General features: G+C 32.4%; 4 protein-coding genes across 6 annotated transcripts in view; 3 read left to right on the forward strand and 1 right to left on the reverse strand.

The window, feature by feature from the left end:
- LOC107027800 overlaps positions 1-497 on the forward strand; it is a 1,138-nt gene extending 641 nt beyond the window's left edge. Inside the window, exon 2 of the mRNA XM_015228866.1 lies at positions 469-497. Coding sequence (XP_015084352.1) covers positions 469-497 — 29 coding nt within the window. The remainder of the gene's footprint in view (positions 1-468) is intronic.
- A 5,593-nt stretch (positions 498-6,090) lies between these two features.
- Positions 6,091-9,366, reverse strand: LOC107028087 (probable phospholipid hydroperoxide glutathione peroxidase). The gene is made up of 6 exons (XM_015229141.2): positions 9,057-9,366; positions 8,474-8,547; positions 7,927-7,991; positions 7,684-7,811; positions 6,526-6,687; positions 6,091-6,409 (listed from the first exon to the last, which is right to left on the reverse strand). Exons 1-6 carry the CDS (start codon positions 9,339-9,341, stop codon positions 6,371-6,373), a joined length of 753 nt encoding a protein of 250 aa, XP_015084627.1. The 5' UTR covers positions 9,342-9,366; the 3' UTR covers positions 6,091-6,370.
- Positions 9,367-10,742: 1,376 nt separating this feature from the next.
- Positions 10,743-13,851, forward strand: LOC107027053 (ubiquitin carboxyl-terminal hydrolase 22). The gene is made up of 3 exons (XM_015228217.2): positions 10,743-11,820; positions 12,301-12,419; positions 12,723-13,851. Exons 1-3 carry the CDS (start codon positions 11,054-11,056, stop codon positions 13,484-13,486), a joined length of 1,650 nt encoding a protein of 549 aa, XP_015083703.1. The 5' UTR covers positions 10,743-11,053; the 3' UTR covers positions 13,487-13,851.
- A 2,987-nt stretch (positions 13,852-16,838) lies between these two features.
- On the forward strand, positions 16,839-21,283 carry LOC107026704 (zinc finger CCCH domain-containing protein 22). 3 transcript variants are annotated; one of them, XM_027919129.1, is made up of 5 exons: positions 16,839-17,052; positions 17,507-17,818; positions 17,967-18,062; positions 19,275-19,335; positions 20,057-21,283. In XM_027919129.1, the coding sequence occupies exons 1-5, from the start codon at positions 16,927-16,929 to the stop codon at positions 20,704-20,706; spliced, it is 1,245 nt and encodes a 414-aa protein (XP_027774930.1). In that variant the 5' UTR covers positions 16,839-16,926; the 3' UTR covers positions 20,707-21,283. The 3 variants fall into 3 exon arrangements, with proteins under 3 accessions (XP_027774930.1, XP_015083263.1, XP_027774932.1); XM_015227777.2 differs by having other exon boundaries at positions 16,840-17,052; positions 19,991-21,283; XM_027919131.1 differs by lacking the exon at positions 17,967-18,062 and having other exon boundaries at positions 16,840-17,052; positions 20,057-21,110.
- Positions 21,284-21,447: the final 164 nt, after the last annotated feature.

A 21,447-nucleotide genomic window follows, 5' to 3' on the forward strand; every position in this document is an offset into this window, starting at 1 on the left:
TATATATATATATATATATATACCTTGATACAACGGGGTTCATCCGAACCCCCTTTCGACGGAAAATTATACTATTTATACATAGTTAAAAATTTATTTTATGTATATATAATAGATGTCAAACCCCCTTCAACTAGTTCATGTGTCTATTTCTATAGATTTTGAACCTCATTGAAAATTCTGGCTCCGCCACTGAGTCTATATATATATATATATAACCCCTTCGTCTATTGCGTGTGTCTATTTCTACGAATTTTAAACCCCTTATTAAAAATTCTGACTTCGCCACTGCACTATATACGTATATACAGAATCCATGCCAAGTTATTTCTTTGGATACTTCTTATAATCCCCTCTTCTCCCATAGTAATTTTGTTTATGGCATTCTTAATTGGATAAGACCCCTCCATTGCAATTCCACATTTTCCAGAATTTGTGTCTTCTATATTCCTCTCCATTTTGATGTAGCCATCTTCCCCCCAATTAGTGCCCCATGAGTTCCTCACGATCCAATAGTCCACTCCGTTTTCTGTGCCATAGCCAACCACCACCACCCTGGTCCAATTGCATTCCGCAATTTCCAGTAAATATGCCCTGACAACATATAAAGACGTATTCAAGATTTTAAGTCAACAAATGCAGATTATAATAAATATTCAATATGATTTCACATATAAAATTTTGAGATAGATAAAATATACGAAAACTTATTACTACCTCGAAGAGTATCTAGGTTGGTTTCCAATAAACTCTTTGACTTTAGTATCACTAAGCAATTTCAAAAAAGAAAACAACAAGACAATAATGGTAGAAGCATACTTAAATATATTTTTGGTGGTAGTCATTTTAATATCAAAATGCTGGATTGCAATATATTAGTGGACATAAAACTTAAGAAGATAATAGTGTCATTATTCATTATGACACTTCTCATCTTTTGCTAATACTTTTCGTTTTTCGAGAGATAAATAATTTTAGTTTGAACGAGAATTTGTGCATGAAATCTTCAAATTTTTAAAATTAAATTTATATATTTGGAAGCTGCATAAAAATAATAAGTCACAATAATTGATAGTTCTAAAATATTTAGAAGATCTATTAAAAATTTATAATAAAAGATAAATTTGTTTGAATCTCAAAATTCAAAAAGTATCAAATAAAATGAGACAAGGGAGTATTTATAACTTTCTTGACATTTACTTGTGAAAGAAATCCTACACACATATATAATATGTTTTATTTCATCTGTTGTATAGAATGCCTTTATCTGTTTTGCATAATATATCTCCTTTTGAGGTACTATTTGGGAAACAACCTGATATAGCATACATGAGAATTATGGGGTGTCTATGTTATGCTACAAATACACAAAAGATAGATAAGTTTGGTGCAAGAGCAATTAAATCTGTCTTGATGGGATATGGAACTACGCAGAAAGGCTACAAATTGTATGATCTTGAACATCATATTTTCTTCATCAGTCGAGATGTGATCTTCACTGAAAATATTTTTCCTTTTCAGTCTGATTCTACAGATGTTTTGCAGTCTCATTCTACAGAAGTTTTGCATGATACTAACTTGGAGTTTATGGAAGATAGCCAAGCAGAAATTTCTATGAATGCCAATGCTGTTGAAGATTACACAGCTCCTTTACCTGCAGTAGAGACTGCTTCTACCTATAATGTGCCAGGAGAAGAAGGAAATCACATTGATAATCATGTTGTAATGACACAGAGGAGGTCCAGCAGATCAAGCAAGGCTCCATTATGGCAGCAAGATTTTGTTCTAACAAAATCAGGGAAATCTAAACACCAGTCAAATTGTTTGTACTCTATCTCAGATAACATTGATTATAGTGGTCTTTCAAGGTCATATCGATGTTATATTGCCAACTCTTCAATGGAGAAAGAACCAAGTACTTATCATCAGGCTATGAAAGATGAAAGGTGGGTTCAAGCTATGAAGGAGGAGATTAAGGCACTTGAAGACAATAAGACATGGGAACTTGTTGAATTACCTATTGGAAAAAAGGCCATTGGTTGTAAATGGGTGTATAAGATCAAGTACAAAGCTGATGGACAGGTTGAAAGGTTCAAAGTTAGGTTGGTGGCTAAGGGTTATAATCAAAAGGAAGGATTAGATTACCATGAAACTTTCTCACCTGTTGTTAAAATGGTGACAGTGAGAACAGTGTTATCTGTAGCAGCAACAAAAGGGTGGAATGTTCAACAAATGGATGCTTATAATGCTTTTCTACAAGGAGATTTAATGGAAGAAGTATATATGCAATTACCTCAAGGATTTCAAGCTGATGAGAAAAGAAAAGGTCAAGGTCTGGTATGCAAACTGATTAAGTCTCTTTATGGGCTTAAGCAAGCCTCAAGACAGTGGAATGTTAAGCTAACAAATGCCTTGATTGAAGCAGGTTTCCAACAAAGTCATCTTGATTATTCTCTCATGACCAAGAAAGTTGGAAATGACATTGTAGTTGTTCTTATATACGTGGATGATTTGCTTGTGACAGGAAGCAGCTGCCAACTGATAGAGGAAACAAAGCAGGTTCTAAAGGATCATTTTAGAATAAAAGATCTTGGAGATCTTAGATTTTTTCTAGGCATTGAATTTGCTAGAAATTCAGAAGGAATATTAATGCACCAAAGGAAATATGCATTAGAATTGATTTCAGATTTGGGGTTAGGGAGTTCTAAACCTATGTCTACACCTGCAGAATTAAATCTGAAACTTACTACACCTGAGTTTGATGATTTAGTTGGAGATACATCTGATTCACTCTTATTAGATCCTGGTGAATATCAAAGATTAGTTGGGAGGCTACTATATCTTACTCTCACCAGGCCAGATATATCTTATGCAGTTCAAAGTCTCAGCCAATTCATGCAGGCTCCTAAAGTTTCTCATATGAATGCTGCCCTCAGAGTAGTAAAATATGTTAAGCAATCACCAGGATTTGGGATATTATTGACAACACAATCCAATTCCACAGAGTCTCTTCAGGCATATTGTGATGCTGATTGGGGATCATGTGTTAGTTCTAGGAGATCAATTACTGGTTACATAATCAAGTATGGAGATTCTCCAATATCTTGGAAATCAAAGAAGCAGTCTACTATTTCCAGAAGTTCTGCTGAAGCAGAGTACAGGAGTCTGGCCTCCACTGTTGCAGAGATTACTTGGATCATTGGTTTGTTCAAGACATTGGATGTACCATTGGTGTTACCTGTTTCACTGCATTGTGATAGCAAAGCAGCTATTCAGATTGCTGCTAATCCAGTGTTCCATGAGAGAACCAAACACATTGATATTGATTGTCATTTTATTAGAGAAAAGGTGTCAAAAGGTCTTGTTGTCTTACAATACTTATGTTCATCTGAACAGCCAGCTGATGTCCTAACTAAAGGACTAAGCAAACATCAACATTATCATCTTATCTCCAAGCTAGGAATGAAGAACATCTTCATATCTTCTAGCTTGAAGGGGGCTATTAGAGATTGTAAATAATTAACTAGATTAGTTGATAGTTAGTTGATAATTAGTTGATAGTTAGTTAGGATATATGGAGAAGATTCTAGAAGATGGCTTTCTTGTAAATAAGTCACTTAGTACATGTATATATATATGTAGAGTGTAATACATTGTAGTTGAACTGATCAATAATAAAATTGTGATTGCTTCTTCCTCCATAATTCAATTGTGCAATCAGATTCAGTTTCCATCAAGATTAAAGGTCATTTTGGTACATTTGACATAACTTTAATTTAAAACCACGATATTAAAGTCTTTTTTCTTTTTCTTAAACTCCGTTCCAAGTCAAACTAGGTCATTCTTTTCGAAATGAAAGAAGTATTTTTCAACATATTGAATAATGAATAAATGGTTCAATGTATCTCTTAACACTCAATAATAACAATAGCATATGGTGTGAAATCTCAAAAATGCAATAGAAGGATATACACAAATACTATTACTCCCTCCGTTTTGAAAAGGATAATTTAATTTGACTTGGAATAAAGTTAAAAAAAAAGAAGACTTTTTAATTTTGTGGTTCTAAATTAAAGTTATGTCAAATGTATCAAAATGTCATTTAATCTTGTGGTTCTAAAGATGTCAGGTAGAAAGTTAAAGTTAAAGTGTTGCCAAAAAAGGAAAGGGATCATTCTTTTTTAAACAAACTAAAGAGAAAATAGAGACGTTCTTTTTTAAACGGAGAAAATGTTATTTTGTAGAGATAAAGAAGTCGTTTTAAATATTTGAAACACTCAAATAACAAATAGTATTATTTTTGTGGTATAAGTTTGTGTGTTCATATTATTGGTGTCAAGTGATGAGTCTCTTTCTTATCTTGTACGCATAAGATATATTTTGTAAAATACATAACAAGTTATGTCATATGCTAAGAGGGCAATTTATGAAGTAAAAGTTATAACAAATTAAATCATATGCTGAGATGGTATGATATATATTTCAAAGAAAAACACAATACACAGACTCCCACATATACTTTATCATTTCATATTAACTACTACCATTTTTCGCTAAATATGATAAAGAGAATATGTCCCAAAAGATACAACTTCTAATTCTAAAAGAACACCAAAAAAACTTGTGTATGTAATTTAATTCCAATACAATTTATGTCAATGAAGATTTAAAAAACAAAACAACTTTTATAAAGCAAATTAGGTGTTCATAGATAAGGATGCTATAGTAGATTTTCATTAAACTTTTACGTGCATCGAAAAGAAATTTATTACGATATTCTATTTCTTGCAATTTATGCGGAACGTTATTATTTAGATTACGAAATGGTTATTAATCTTCAATTTTAATCAAGTATCCTCAATAGATATGTGTTTCTATATAGAAGGTTGTTTTCACAAATTAGTACAAATATTTTAAGATACGATAAAATAGTAGATTATTGCATATATTTAACTAGTTATTTAATTCGAGTAATTAGAGTATCAAACTTCTTGATAATTGATAGCAATATTCCTCTTTAGTAATTAGACCTACTCAGAGGATTGAGTATCTGAATTAATCGAGTCAATTGATTTCGAATGTATTTATAAAATTATTTTATTATTTGTAAAATGATTCTAATAAAAATCCATTTATTGCAAACATCACATAGTCATCTAAAAAAACAAAAATAAATTAGTTATGCATCCTTTTTTATAAGCAAGGAGACTTGTCAAACTAGTCAACATGTCATTTGCCACTTTTGACTTACCCACTACGAGAAAGAAAAAAGCTGAATTTTCTTCTTCCACGTGAGGAATAATTATACATTTATATTAAAGAAAATAACTTGCAACTTTCATCTCTAATAAATTATAATAAATACTAATAGTAAAATGTTTTTGCAGTCCACTTTGTAAAGCTGGGTACACTCTTTCGTTGCAAAAGAATCTAAAGCATACGACAGATTAAAGTAAATATAATATATAGAAGTGGTTGCTATAACCTCATATTAACTAGTGAAGTATAATTTACATTTTAGTACTACGTAATATTTCGTATTTATTCCCTCTATATCTGATATTTAATTTCTCTAAAAGAAAAAAAACACTCGTTGCCTTTTCATTTCACCATTTTTTAAAATATGGAATTGATGTAATATTCATCACACTACTTGAGTACTGCAGGCTGATCATGTACATATGTTTTTGACTTATGGTATGATCGTTGGAAATTTGATTTGAAATTTGTGTCTTGTGATTTTATCAGCTAGTTTTTGAAAATATCATTTATTTTATGTATTCAATGCAAATCTTGTCTTCGATGAATATTTGGATAGTCAACTCCATTATGAATAACAAACAAATATGGAAGAAATTCCATATATGATACTTTGTACATATTTAGAAAGAGACCTGACAGGTATATACTACGATGTTTTTACAATTAACATGTTATTTATGCACTATTAATGGGAATAAATATTGTATAAACACAAGTTATATGCCCAGTATAAATAGTGTTGTTTTATTTATATATATATATTTAACTTTTCCAATTAAGGACTAATCTTATAACTAAATACAGGGGAATATTATATTGCACCTAAAATAATCATAAAAACTGGCAACATTTTATATATTAGTCATTAAAATTTAACACTTCGAGCATGCATATGTCAGTTGCACTGGAATAATAACTTAAACAAATCATCATTAACCTAATTCAGACACAAAGTTTTGCCTGTTTTCAACATGTGTTCTCAAAGAAATAAACTATTATTTGTTAGAGAATATGCATATATGTTAAAAACAGAAAACACCATGAAGTCAAAGTAATTAAAAAGAATTTGTACTCATCCATCCTACGTGAGATCGATGCTTAAACTTTGTCAATCTGCATCCTCCATGATTAAATGCTTAACCTCTTCCTGATTAATGAAGAAAATATTACAAGTAATTAAGTATTTATATATACTCATACATTAAAAAAATTTTACACTTACTTACAAATATCGCGATGTATATAAATTAAACTAAAACAAACCTCGATCACATTACATGGGGTGTCCAATCCAAAGCTTTTGTAAGGTACTCCATTTCTATCTACTAAAAACTTGTGGAATTCAGTAGTGATAGCTTCTCCCATACCAAATTTTGACCTTAGATGTACAAATAATGGATGTGCCCTTCTACCATTAATTCTAACCTGTCATTATTATTAATTTTAAAAAAATCAAAAGAAAAAATTAATAACATCGTACGCCCTTTATTTTAAATAATATATTTCGTCGTAAATTCTTTTTCAAGTAATTAACTTCACGTATTAAAGAAATTAGACACATCATCAATATTTAAAGAGAGATGTTTGATTTGATCTCTTCTTATTTGTGTCAATGATACAAATTGGTGATACTGAGTTTTGTTAGGAACATTATAATTACAAGAAGCTTCAACATTATTTTTCATGGTGTTTGAATATGATTTGAGATGGATTGAAGTTGAATGTCTGTATATATCCCCCACTAGATTCTTATATATATATCCTCATGTATATGACACTACATATCTGTCTTTTGTATCTCATTGTAAAATTATGTGTAATATACACTAGTATACAACGTGATATACTTTTTATTTGAGACAAATTTAGATAACTTTTAATTTTCCTCAACTAACCTTGTTCAAGTGTTTCCAATCAGTTGCAATAACATCGAACACACAGAAAAGGAAAGTTAAATTTGTTTTTTCTTTTTTCTCTTTCTTGATCTTTTATTTTGACCTTCAGTGATCTGACATGAAAATGTCTATACTAATTTTTATAAAAAGAAATATATTTCTAGTATAAACTTACGAGAAAGAATTAAAAAAATAATATAATATTGAGTTTCCTATTAAGTCTTTTGTTATAATTGGAGATGGACAGACAGACTCTACAATGCACTAATACCATGTTGAAAAGAAATATGTGACCAATATCATATTTAATTATTATTTAATTATATTCTTAACACATAAGGATCGATTAATTAAAACTTTATTTTCGTATTAGAGTATTTCCGAGCCATATTACTAGATATCTTTCTATCCTGAGCCATATTGCTAGATATCTTTCTATCGTTAATTAAAATTTCAAAATTTGAATCATTATAACGAAAATATTATGATAAGAGGACACTGCGTACGATAGAAATAAAAAACCAACCTTATCGAATACTCGGAATTTAGCAGCTTTAATCTGTTGTTGGCCCCCTGATGGTGCTTTTTGTGCATTACTATATCCTGCCTTGTCTGTTTCTTTCTTATTATAGAGAAATGCAGCTATCTCAAATCCTACATTTAGAATTAAAGTAAATTATGTTTAATAAAGAGGTTAAACACATCAATTATTGTTAATAAATGTATAGAAATATGAACAAAGTGAGATTTAATTAATGTACTTAATTACCTTGAGATTTATACTTGTCATATAGGTAATGAAGTAATTCATACTGCGACTCTGTCCATATGGAACTGAAAACAACATAACCAAAATTTCAATTGCTTTTATAATAGAGAAATGAATTTGAATAATTATACAATTATCTTGACAAGACATTTGATTAAATAAAAGGGATAATTCACGAATACCAATCTATGCTCGAAATCCCAGAAACGCTTATATTATACGAAGGTCCTATTACCCTCTGAATTTATTTTATTAATAATTTTCTACCCCTTTTCGGCCTACGTGACACTATCTTGTGGATCCAACGCTGGTTGACTTTTTTTTTAAGTTAGTGCCACGTAGGCCAAAAAGTGGTAGAAAATTACTTATAAAATAAGTTCAAGGGGGTGTAGGACCTTAGTATAGTACAAATGTATCTGTGAAATTTTGAGCATAGATTGAGGAGGTATTTGTGCATTTTTCCTAAATAAAATATATACTTGAAAGAAAAATATTATTTAAAACATAACTAAGAAAATTAAAGTGAAAACAAGACAAGAGAGGATACCCTTGCTCAGGAATATTGACAATCAGAAAAACTTTTTCTCTAAAGCAACCGAGTGAGAGACCTCTTTTCTTTTCCTACATATGAAAGTGATGAAGAATAATATTTTAGTTATAAATATATATAACATTTCGAAAAAAATTCTGAAAGCCTATAGCGATATTTGATCTAAATAACAATTAATTATTGGGTAAAAGTCCCACAATAGTTGGGAAATGGATTAATGGTCTTCTATGGATTAGGTTTAGGTGTCATATCTTTACGGAGCTAGGTTTATCCTTCTTCGCGCTCCTGGTCCACGCTCCAATCGAGCGTGAAGGGAAGTGTTAGAATAGCGAGGTAGAAGTCCCACATTGGTTGGTTGGAGAACTGACTATTAGTCTCGTTATATGTATTTGGACAATCATCCCCTCATGAGCTAGTTTTAGTGGTTGAGTTAAGTTCAGATGTCAAATCTTCACATTAACTAATGCTGGTAAGAGTTTTAAAACTCTTTGTTAATTTGTATATTCATTGTCGCTAAAAGTTATTTTGGTATAGTAACCTTCAAATATTATAAAACAAAGAAGTAACAAGAAAACTATACCTTAGCTTGAAAATCATAGATGACATGTTCACCAAGTGGAGAGGTTTGGGCAGTGATAGTATTGGAAGAAGAAGATTTTGATACAAATGTTGAGAGATTTGTTGAAGGAAAAGTGAAATCACCATGTATAAATGATGATTTGGAGCTGGATTCAAGAGAAATCTTGTTTGAAAAATAAATACAATGAGCCTTAGAGGGTGAAGAAGAGTATTTGTTGGAAAATATTATTAATTTGGAATGTGATAGACCACTCAAAGGTGATGAAAGAACCATAGAGCTCATCATTATTGATGTTTCTTTTTTGGTTTTGTTCTTTGAGTTTAGACAAAAAGAAAGATTTTTTTATATCTATATATAGAATGATGACCACGTAATGTACAAGTAATTCCCTTACGATCCTCAAAAATTATTAATTCGATGTAATTCGATTATTTTGATTTAAATTTTTTATATATACCTAACTAAATTCATTTTCAATAACTAAGTAGAGATTAAAAGGGAGTACTATTTTTTTATACCATTTCAACGTAATAAGCAAAGAATTTTTATGATTTTTATTGAAGATTGTGTTGGGAAGAATATTTTTTACTTTAATTCCCCTTTAAATGACAATACGTACTAGTAGTATAACTTCAGAAATAGAAAGAACCAAATAGTTTTTTATTCTTGCGTCCACCGACAGCAATCGTCTTTTTCATTTTTCCTCTTTTTCTTGCTAAATGATTACTATTAATTAACTGTAATTTGTGATACCATAATACCAAAATGTGTTACCCATAAATAATATTTTATAATTAAAATAGTTCCAAACACAACAATACAGACAAAGAGCACACAAATGAGGTGCAGTATGATGAGAAAAGGCAAGAAAGAATAGGATTGATGATTATAAAATTAAAGGGATGATAAATTACTCTATATGACAAACACTAAAATGAACGCAGTTAATTTCTCAAACTCAACAATAAACAACATAAATCTATTTTACTCCCTCGAATCTCTTTTTATCAACTCGAATTCCATACGGTCACTTAATTCAGTGTTGGACTGCTTGCCAACCAACATTGATCTTAACCCATTCATAGCAATGTTTCAAGCTAGCTGATCGATGATGCAAACGTTGGGACGATAATAATTCATCTTCATTTTTAAAGATTTTCACATAAAACTTTCGATCAAGTACTAGAATAAATGTCTAAGCATTGCAAACGCTAAACTAATTAACCATCATTATTTGCACGTCAATTTTTATAAATAAAATTTTATGTATATATATTATGTAGTTGTATCACGACAATTGTCAGTTAATAGTTTTATATGCAAACAAATAAAATACACATTTTATTCAATATTATTCGTATACTCCTTATTAAATTATTGTTAATGTATTATTTACATAGAATAAAAAATAAAATAATTAATACATATTAAGTCTAATTGAAAGCCCTACTGCCAGATAGCACTAGAAGATGCCTTTTGTTTTGTCGTCATCTTTTTGCTGTCAATAAACATCATTCATGTTTGGAAAAATAAAACATTATACATTCGCTAGAACCCAAACAAATGTCAATTTAGGGTTATATCTAAGTGCAACTACAATTTTAGACGGTCTCGATCATGCCACGCATTGGGATGCACAGTAACACTCGTGCTCTCTCCCACAGAAGAATACAATAATAGTCGGTCTTTCACCTGTCTTCTCTCCTACACAAAAAAACGCCTCCTCTTTCCCTTCTTCTCTATCACAACTCTCTGTTTCCATTAGTATCTGACCCCAATATTTTTTTAAAAAAATTTCTGTTAGGGATTTTAGATCAACACATTAATTTAAATTCTTACAGTGATATTTGTATAATTTTTTTTTGATTTTTTTCAGTTGAAGTTTGATTGTTTCTGCACAGATCAAAGAAAGTTTTGTTTTTTAATCTTTTTTTTTGTTTTGTTTTGGGTGTTTACCAAAATTTGATTTTGACGCTTAATCAAGATTCAAGATTAGTATGTACTCAAGCAACGATTTGTATACAAATCCAAAGCCCTGCAAGCATCTTGCAGAGTACAAGGTGAAAAATGGTGTATGTGGGTACAATTTGATTCAAGATTGTTTTAGGACTACTCCATATGGTAGGACAACATTGGAGATGTCGAAATTGGAGATACCTAGATGTAGTGTTTGTAGTGGGTCTCAGGGCAGATTTTACATGTGTTTGATCTGTTCATCAGTGTTTTGTTGTTTGTCACCTGAATCAAACCATGCCCTATTGCATATCCAGTCTCAAGATGGACATGAGATTTTAGTAGATATGGAAAGGGCTGAGCTTTATTGCTCTGTGTGTTGTGATCAGGTGTATGATCCTGATTTTGATAAGGCTGTGATGTGTAAACATATCAAGGGGTTTTCAAGAAGTGAAAATGGGGTTGAGGAGAGTGAGATGAGATTGAGTAAGAGGAGAAAGTTGAGTTTTTGGATGGATTTAGATTCAAAGAATATGAAGAGATTGTTTATTCGTAAGTCGAAATCGTGTTTTCCGTTGGGATTAAGAGGTTTGAACAATTTGGGGAATACTTGTTTCATGAATTCTGTGTTGCAAGTGTTGCTTCATGCACCCCCTTTGAGAAATTACTTCCTTAGTGATAGACACAACCGAGAAATTTGCAGAAATGTGTCTTCGGATCGATTGTGCCTGCCTTGTGACATTGATCTTATGTTTTCAGCTGTGTTCTCTGGTGATCGGACCCCTTATAGTCCAGCTCAATTTCTTTACAGGTATGTGACTGTTAGTAGGCTTTATCTCCTGTGATTGAACTCGAATGGATTTCTATCTATTCTCGCCATTTACATTATTGATACTAGATACTTGATTATAAAAGGATCTGTAAAAATGTAAAAGATAACAATCCCCACAAATTGATAAATCTTGCTTGTAGTTAAAATTAGAGTTGACTCATCAATTATAATATAATTGTGAAACCTTATGTTCATACTCTTCATAGAGTTTTTGGATAACCGAGATTTGGTGCATTTCCTTTAAACCTAACAGTATACAAGTTGCAATTCTCTAATGCTAAATAAGTGTATTGAGATTTTCTCTAAGCTGCTATCTCCAATAATATATCAATCATTTGTCAGCTTATGAGCTTAATTAGATGCTTATACGTGGAAATAACATTGGTTGGAGACTTGACATGTTGAAGACCTATGTAGTGTAGTGATTCTTTTTGATTGAATTGTTGTATGTGTTTGCAGTTGGTGGCAGCATTCAGAAAATCATGCTACCTACGAGCAGCAGGATGCTCATGAGTTCTTCATTTCAATGCTGGACAAGATCCATGACAAAGAGGGGAAAGCAAGTTTGGCAATCAAAGGTATATTTTGATGAGAATGGCTCTTATACTGCTTGTCTATGTAGGACATCTTCTGGGATCTGTTGCTTAGATAATGGCTCATCTCTTTGTGTCTGAAATACAACACAGTCAGTAGATATAGTACAGATCTTGTTTATCTAGATGCTCGATTTCCGATTTCAAAATTTCGGCCTGTACCTTCACTTGGGATCAATTTCATTGATAAGGGAAAGGGTGATTCATGTATTAAGACCTTGAGAACTCAAAGAGTTTTGTGGCTCCCTCTTCTTTGTTGTCTCTTACAAAGAAACATTTCTTAAACAGATAATAGAGATTGCCCGTGTATTGCTCATAGGGCTTTCTACGGGCTCTTGAGATCTGATGTCACATGTGCATCATGCGGTTTCACTTCAACAACTCATGATCCTTGTATGGACGTTTCTCTTGACTTGAGTCCGTGCAACTCCAGCCGAAAGGATTTTGCTAGCAAGTCCAGTAAGGCAAATGAATCTCTTCTAGGTTGCTTGGACCTCTTCACAAGACCAGAAAAATTGGGACCCGATCAGAAACTATACTGTGAAAATTGTCACGAAAAGCAAGATGCTTTGAAAGAAATGTCCATCAGAAAACTCCCTCTTGTTCTCTGCTTTCATATTAAGCGATTTGAACATTCTCCCACCAGAAAAATGTCCAGAAAGATCGATCGCCACGTGCAATTTCCTTTCTCTTTGGACATGAAACCATATTTATCATCTTCAATTGTAAGAAAAAGATACGGGAGCAGAATCTTTTCGTTTGAAGGTGACGAATCAGATGTTTCTACAGAATTTGAAATTTTTGCAGTGGTCGCACATTCAGGAATGTTGGAATCTGGTCACTATGTGACGTATTTGCATTTGATAAACCAATGGTATAAATGGGACGATGCATGGATAACTGAAGTCGACGAAGAAGTTGTTAGGGCCTCACAGTGCTATCTGATATACTATGTACAGAAGATGCTCCACCACACGAGTTGTGAAGATGTTAGCTGCCAGCCAATGTCACTGCGAGCAGACACATTTGTTCCGATAACTGGTTGCTGCTAGAATTTCAATGTTTGTGCGCTTGACTTGGATAGATCTTCTGCATTATTCTGTCCAGCCAGGTTATATTATTCGGGGGCCATGAACTATGATGGTAAGTCTTGGGGACTCTCCACCAGCCAAAGCATTCCCGTTTAGAGGGATGATACTGAAAAATTATATGATAATATGACTCAAAATTTGTATTTCGAGATAGAAAGTTGTTAACATGAAAGTTCTTATAAAGATGGAACCAGCATTAGTTTTCCATTTTAGGCCTTTAGAAGGAGCCTTATGAATGTACAGTAACTTAACAATGTCAAAGGGCATCTTTTGTTTGGTCCCTTTCTCATCAATTCAAAATTCTGATAATTTTCATTATTGACGTCTTAAAAGTGATCTCATTTCTTGATGTTTGTTTGAGATTTGTGGTATATTTTGTAACATGTAACTTGATTCTTGGTAAATGTCAAAAAGTTATTATGGTAGGGAAAGTTATCAATCTTTTTTTCTTATGGAGGGGACGAGATGTCATCATATGAAGAAATGTAAAATCAATATGAAGAATTATTGAAAATGCAATCCCAATGGTCTGCCTGATAATTGGATTCGGATATTAGGAGCATGAAATTTTTTTACGCCATCACCGTCTTAATCAGTAAGCTAAATTTGATTTTTGAGTGAGTTTTTATAAGAATTTACAAAGTTGTGTTTTGGCGGATGAAAGAGGACGTTAAAAATGTTGTTTAATTGATAAATAGTTATATTCATAGAGTAATATGTAACGTGAACTCCTTAATAGCTAAAAATTAATTTGGTCATTGAATATGTTTTCAAAATGTGTGATGAACATGAATTTTTTAATTTTTTTTTCGAATGTGGAAGAATTTTGATGCATTATTATCTCCCAAATGTCAAGAATGATGAAATCTTTCTCCGTGACTCAAGAATTCGTCAATCTCTTTGATTTTGTATCCAAGTTTAGCTATTTCGTGTTTGACATTGTAGTGTATCATACATATTGAGACTAATGAATAATTACTTCTGTATGAGAAAGTAAGTTTTATTTTTCAAATTAAAAAGTTATTTGTATGGATGCTCACTTATACTTTTAGAATTGTCTATAAAAATTATTTGTGTTTTAATTAGAATAAAAATATCATTCAATTATTTCTATTTTCTCAAAAAAAATACGGCGTCAAAGACGAAAAATTTCTTTTCTCTCAACTGAAATATCATAAAATAAAAGTAATTTTAATATGCAATTGATGAAAATTAACTCTAAAAATAAAAATATTGATGATAAAAAAACATACAATTTCATTTTTGAAATAAAAAAATGGTGAAGTGTCAAAAGTTCGTATAGGACAAATTCTATTTCTTTGAAACCGTTACGTTTTAATTCAAACAGGGTTTTAGTGGGCCCAATCCTTGTCCGTTCCTATCGTAACGACTTTCTTCTTCTGCTTATTTTCTTGAAAAATTGTTGATAAGTCTTTAATTTTTTGATCTTTTTACATTTGAATTAGGAAGTGAGGGCGACCCAGAATAGGCGTTCGTTAGTTTTGAGTGTGGTGGCGAAGAGACGAGCAATGACTGCAAATTCATCAATTGAGAAGCACAAAAATTGAATGCTGGAGTGCCAAAAAACGACGAGAATTTTCTAATATCTCGAATAATCAACTGTCGCTGTTTATAAACTCGATTTTTCATTCTTCCAGACTTGTGAGTGTGTCTCTGTTTATTATTTGTATTTTTTTTACTGTAGAAAAATAATTGGAGTAATGGGTATTATTTTTTTTGTGTGTGAATTTCTTTGATTATTGGTTCGATGATTCATTTTATGTATGTTGGTTATGGGTTTTTTGTATAAATTTGTGTATGCAAGAGAAATGTGGGTGGTTTTTGTGGATTTTTTGGAGGGGTTTTATTATAGGATTAAAATTTGGGATGCGATCAGAAAATGTACTGTGAAAATTGTCAGGAATAGCAAGAGCATTGAAACAAATGTCCATCAAAAAGCTCCCATTTGTGCTGTTCTTTCATATAAAACGGTTTGAACGATCTCCCACCAGAAAAAATGTCCAAAAAGATCAATCGTCATGTGCAATTTCTTTTCTCTTTGGATATGAAGTCATTTTACCATCTTCAATTGTAAGGAAAAGATACGGGAACAAAAACTTTTCGTTTGATGGTGATGAATCAAATGTTTATACATAATTTGAAATTGTTGCAGTGATCACACATTTAAGAATGTTAAAATTTCGTTGCTACATGACTTATTTGTGTTCGATAAACCACTAGTACAGATTGTGTCATGTGTCCCTCTTTAGTCTTATAAAGTGCGAACAGGTCTCAGCATATCATTTACGATAGTTTGAAAATATATTTGTCTTTTTTTCCATTAATTTATTCTACGAATAGTATGAAAAAAAAAACTTTATCAATTTATTAAAATGGACAAATAAAATGAAATATATATTTTTAATATAAGAGTCAAGCGAAAAACATTTTTTTAAAAAAGAAAGGATTACTTTTGAACTCTATAACCCTTCCCCTCTTTGATTTCCTTCCCCTCTTTGATTTCCTTCTTCTCTCTTCTGGCTTTTAATAATAAAGAAAATTTGTGTTGAGATATATTTTGCTTTCACAAATCATAATGATGAGTAAAAGTATCAAATGTTGATTGGAATATAATTACAAGATATAACATGAAGTGTAAAAAGGTTCTTTTTTTAGCAGTGTAATTTCATAGATACAACATGAGAGAATAGGGTATACATATATCTTATTTATTCATATTTTAAGAAAGTAAAAAATTAATTTTTAATGATTTTTTTACTGAACGAACAATCAAAAGAAAAAATAACAAGCAGAAATAACAACAAAAAAATAAATAATAAGGCTAAAGAATAACAAATAGCAATCTAAAGATACATAAAAACAAGAATGAATTACTAATTACATGAGAATGAGAAAAATATGTTTACCTTCCTACTAAGTTTTTACCTCAACATCTTCCGATCAAGCTTTTTGTCCTCATTAAAATAAAATTATGACATATTTTGTTATCTAATTTCTTGACCTCTACCTTTTAGGCGTATCTTTACTCCTCAAATTTTCTACATTTAATTACAAAATTAATAATTAAAATAGTTTTAAAACACAAAAATCAAAATATTCTATTTGACGGTTAATTTCATAAATGATCACAAAAAAGTTATTTTATTGCATCAAAATTATTAAATTACTTAAATATAAATATTATAGAAAGTTGTTAAATAATTATTGTATGTTTTTAATTTTTCTTTTTTTAAAAAATAATTGTGATTATGGTTGCAACAAAGCACAGATGTTACTAGAAACATTTTTATTTAATTTCGTTTTACGGTCAATTATTTTCCGTAGTCGTTACTGATAATCAAACGGCCTCGCCGTGGAGGAGGTAGCTGTATTCCGGCGAAATGGCGAACGAGGAAGATAGAGCACTGGAAGAGCAGTTGGAAATCCAATTGGATGAGCAGAAAGACGCTCTCCATTCTCTCACTGAAGCAATATCCTCTGATCCTTCCGATCCCGAACTCCTCTCGGTATGTTCCCGCAACCTAGGGTTTTCTCCCCCTTTTTTTTTTCCTTTTTTTTGTTCATTTTATAACCTCCTTTTATGAAATTGTGTTGAATCCTTAAACGAAGAAGGAAGTTTTAATTGGAGATATGGTTCTTGTGTGTAATGGCGCAGCAACTATGTATTTTTCAGTTTATGGTAGTGTTGTTGAAGGCAAAAGGCTCTAAAAAGTGCTCCATAGTGGAATTAACCTATGGGCTTTAGTTATAAAAGGTGGAAAATTTATAGTGTTTTGAGCTTAAGGATTAGATAAATGAATCTTTGATAACACTGTATGCAAGACAATCATCATTCAATTTAATAGGAAAAATGACTTATCTAATTGTGAAATCAAACGTTCCGGGCGAACAAAGAGGTTTGTACTTTTCTGTGTTCAAGTGAAAGGAGGTAATTGAAAATTGCTATCGTTATGGAAACAGGTTCATGAAGAGCTTGTTCAGTCTATAAAAGACTCCGAGGAAGGCCTTCTTCACCTAAAACGTGCAAGGTTGTTGCTAGAGGTTGATGCTTCTTTACATGGTTTCAAGGAGCAACCTGCTGATGTTGAGGTGGAGCCTCTTGATCCAACAGAGAATGAAGAAGAACCGCTAGTGGATGAAGAGTATGCTGTTGGATCAAAATGTAGATTTCGCAATAATGATGGAAGGTGGTATAATGGTCTAATCGTTGGGTTGGAGGGTTCTCATTTTGCAAAAGTTTGTTTCCGCACTCCAACGTCTGAAAACATGGTGGTGAGTACCCTCTGTTCTCTTTTGCATGTCTCTATACAAAGTAACCATTGAATATCTTGGCCATAGCAAGTTTTTTCTCATTACCAATGGCAACACCTTAATAAGGGTACCATTATCTTCAAAATGTAACCATATCAATATGGTGTAGGTCGGGGGTTTTCTCTCTTTTTGGCTTTTGCTTGTAACATTCTGCATGGGGATCAAACCTTGTGCAAGTAGATTGGATGCCACAAACCTCATACCAGTGAGTAACCTCTCACCCAACTGGATTAAAAAAAAAAAACTAAAAAAGTTTTAAATAGTGCAATTTTAAAAAAGAAAAAAAAAGGTTTAAAATGATGAAGATGAGGTATAGGAACTTAGATAATTCAGAATACAGAGCAAGGGAACGTTGATGAATATTTACAGATTTGATGAGATGCAGCATCCTCCCTATTTTTATTTTATTTTTTTGAGAAAGTAACAACTTGTATTCTATTTCCAAAAATCAGAAACCTGCAACAAGTTACAGGTTTCCTAATTACAATTGAGGTAGAGTATCCAGAAGATCGTCAACCCTTTAAACAAAAAATTACAAAGATCTTAACACATCCATAACTGATTCTAGATCTTCCATATACACCTGTTTACACCAAAAATGAAACAAAACTAAACAATTCATCTTTGTCATCTGGATGTTGTTGCTTTTGTTTTGGTGGCACCTGAGGTATATTTATGACCAGCAAATTATTCTCTGAAGACATCAAACTAACATCAACTTCACTTTTCACTATGTCGCCCTTCTATTAAAAAAAGTTTTTCAAAGGAATAATATTTTCTTCCAGAATGCCATTATTCAAGGATAGATATGAAAATTGTTGAAAGGACAGAGTCATTCATAAGGTCTTTTGCTCGTCTTCTGAGGAATACAAGTTGGACTGTGGCACAGAAATCAATGATACACTAAAGGTACTGAAACTGAGTGTTCAGAAAACACGTGGATAGATTGATGAACTGATGACAATCTTCATTTTTGGTGCAGTTCATTTATCGGAACAAAAGATTAATTTTAGCTTTTCACTTTTCGTAAGCATATTTTCCATCTACCATAGTACCAAAAATTGTGGAACCTAATGCTAGTTTGGTTTTTATTAATCAGTCTAATTAAAAAAATTGTTCTGCACTGTCTGTCATATACCCACATAGTTCGGGCAACAACTGCTGTGCTGGTCCTAGCAGCTTACTTCCGCTCTACAAATTTGACGCACTCTTGTCTCATGTTGATCTTTGGTATGTTTTGTGTTCATAGGTAAATCTTAGCACACCTCCCTTTCTGCTTGAGAAACAGTGAAGTAGTTTTGATATCTCGTTTCTCAGATTATGCAGTCCTTGCTTCTTGAATCTTCTTGTATTTTTCCAAGTCAGAGTGCTTAGATTCTAGTCTTATCACTGCTAATGATAGATCACGCTAGTGCAGATGTGCCAGTTCTTTCTACAGCAGCGATGTCGATTTGGTAGTAGTTGCCGCTTATCACATGGTATGTTGGAATGAACAGAATCTGGACTGAGATCTTAGAATTGGTTTGACATTCACATCTTTCTTTGTGTCTATCCCTGATGGAGAAAATATGAGAGAAATCAGACTTTGCTTTCCCTATTATCTAGTCAAATAAAAATTTATATTTGTTCCATTTGAAATAAAAGTAGTTAACTGTGTAAGCTAAAGATCTTTCCCTTGAAAAGAGAAATAATTGTCAAGTCGTCTGTACTGGTGCAGAAGTTTTGACTGATAAATTGTGTCTTGTAAACCTTGCTACATTCAAATGATCTGCATTGTAATGCAACGGGTTGAACAGTTTGCAGTTTTTAAGCATTGATGACTGTAGTCTGCTAATGCTAATTGGGGGCTAATACTCTGGTAATGAATAATGCCAAAAAAGGAACAAGGATGAATATTATTAGACTTTCCCAAATAAACATATTTGTATAGCGGAAACATAAGTGCACTCCTATGAATGTGGAAAATATACTGGATTCGATTGGTCTATTTGCTTTTTTTTTTTAGATGGCTAATTATAAACATTGAACTGCTGATTTACTGCTGGATAATCAGTGTGTGATAATGTATGTTGTTTTTTGTAGTTAGTTGAGCCTCTTAACACTCTATTGATGTCTAATTTTATGTTATTTCAGGTATTGACATTCCAATATCCTCGTTAAAGAAGTATATCCCTATTAAATGGGATTCATCACTTGCAGGTTCCTGCATCTGGGCTCGCTCAGATAGCAAAGCTGGACTTTGGAAAAAAGCTGAACTTGGGTCTTGGGATGAAAAGCTTAATTTGGGTCACATTGTTTTCTGTGATGATGGAAGTTCTACTATGCTTGGAGCTGAAAATATTGAACTGTCTGAACATGCAGAGGTGAGTGATGAAGAAGAGAGTTACTCGGGTTCAGAAGAATCTGATTCTAGTGACTATGAAGATGATAGTCCAGAAGGGTTAGGATTTGTGGGAAGCACAGCCCTGCAGTGTGGTGTCCAGAACGAAACAACACTTTTTGCCAAGTGGGAAAATCACACACGTGGCATAGCTTCCAAGATGATGGCAAACATGGGTTACCGTGAAGGAATGGGGTTAGGCTCATCTGGACAGGGAATGGTGAATCCTATTCCTGTGAAAGTTCTTCCACCTAAACAATCTCTTGACCATGCCATTAAAAACCAGAAAGCTGAGCATGAAGACAAAGAGCATAAGAAAAGAAGTAGGGGTGGTAAGAGGAAACGTGAGAAGAAATTTGCAGCAGCTGCTCGGGCTGCAAAAGAAGCAGAGAAATCAAGACCAGATGTGTTTAGTCTTATCAATACTCAGCTTGCAGTGCATGAAGAAACCATGAACAACAGCTCATGAAATAGGCGGCCAAGTAAGGCAAAAGGGGGAGAGAAGAAAGAAGACAGGAGGGCTCTGGTTGCATATGATGATGAGATAAAAGGGTTGAAGATACAGGCTCAGAAACTGGAAGAAATGGTGCAGCGAAACAGGAACGAGAAGCCGGTTTATGACGCTGCTATGAGGAAGCTAAATGAAACACGTAAAGCTATAGCCACTGCTGAAGCTGCTCATGCATCTGCATCAAATGCAGTTCATAGCAAGGAAAAGGAAAAGAGATGGCTGAAATTCTAGAGTAGCTCATTGCTTATTCTGTATAACCTGGATGATTTTGAGTTATTTCAATTCAGTATGATGCTTCCGGCGAATCACTGTTCTTTTAATACTTATTCTCTTTCCTTTTTCATTAGTTCATTTTACTACTACTTTGATGAGTCTCTATAGGAGTTCCTTAATTATTCCTTTTTCTCGAGTTCATTTTACTACTTTGATGCGTCTCTAGGAGAGATTTTGAAGTTTGAACTTCACCTCTTTTTCATTGATGCATCAATTTCCTTTGTATCTGTTATTGTATCACTGTATAAAGAGTGAATTGTTACATCATTATATCACTCATATAGAGCGAATTTCAGAAACTCTCGCTACATTTGGTAACTATCGCTATGTTGGTAATTAGGCTTCAAACTATCAGTATTTCTGGATTTTTACGAGGGAAAACTATTACTTCACTAGTTATTTTACACTGTACAACAACATAACAAA

Source organism: Solanum pennellii, chromosome 8 (genome assembly GCF_001406875.1).
Source record: "Solanum pennellii chromosome 8, SPENNV200".
NCBI lineage: Eukaryota > Viridiplantae > Streptophyta > Magnoliopsida > Solanales > Solanaceae > Solanum > Solanum pennellii.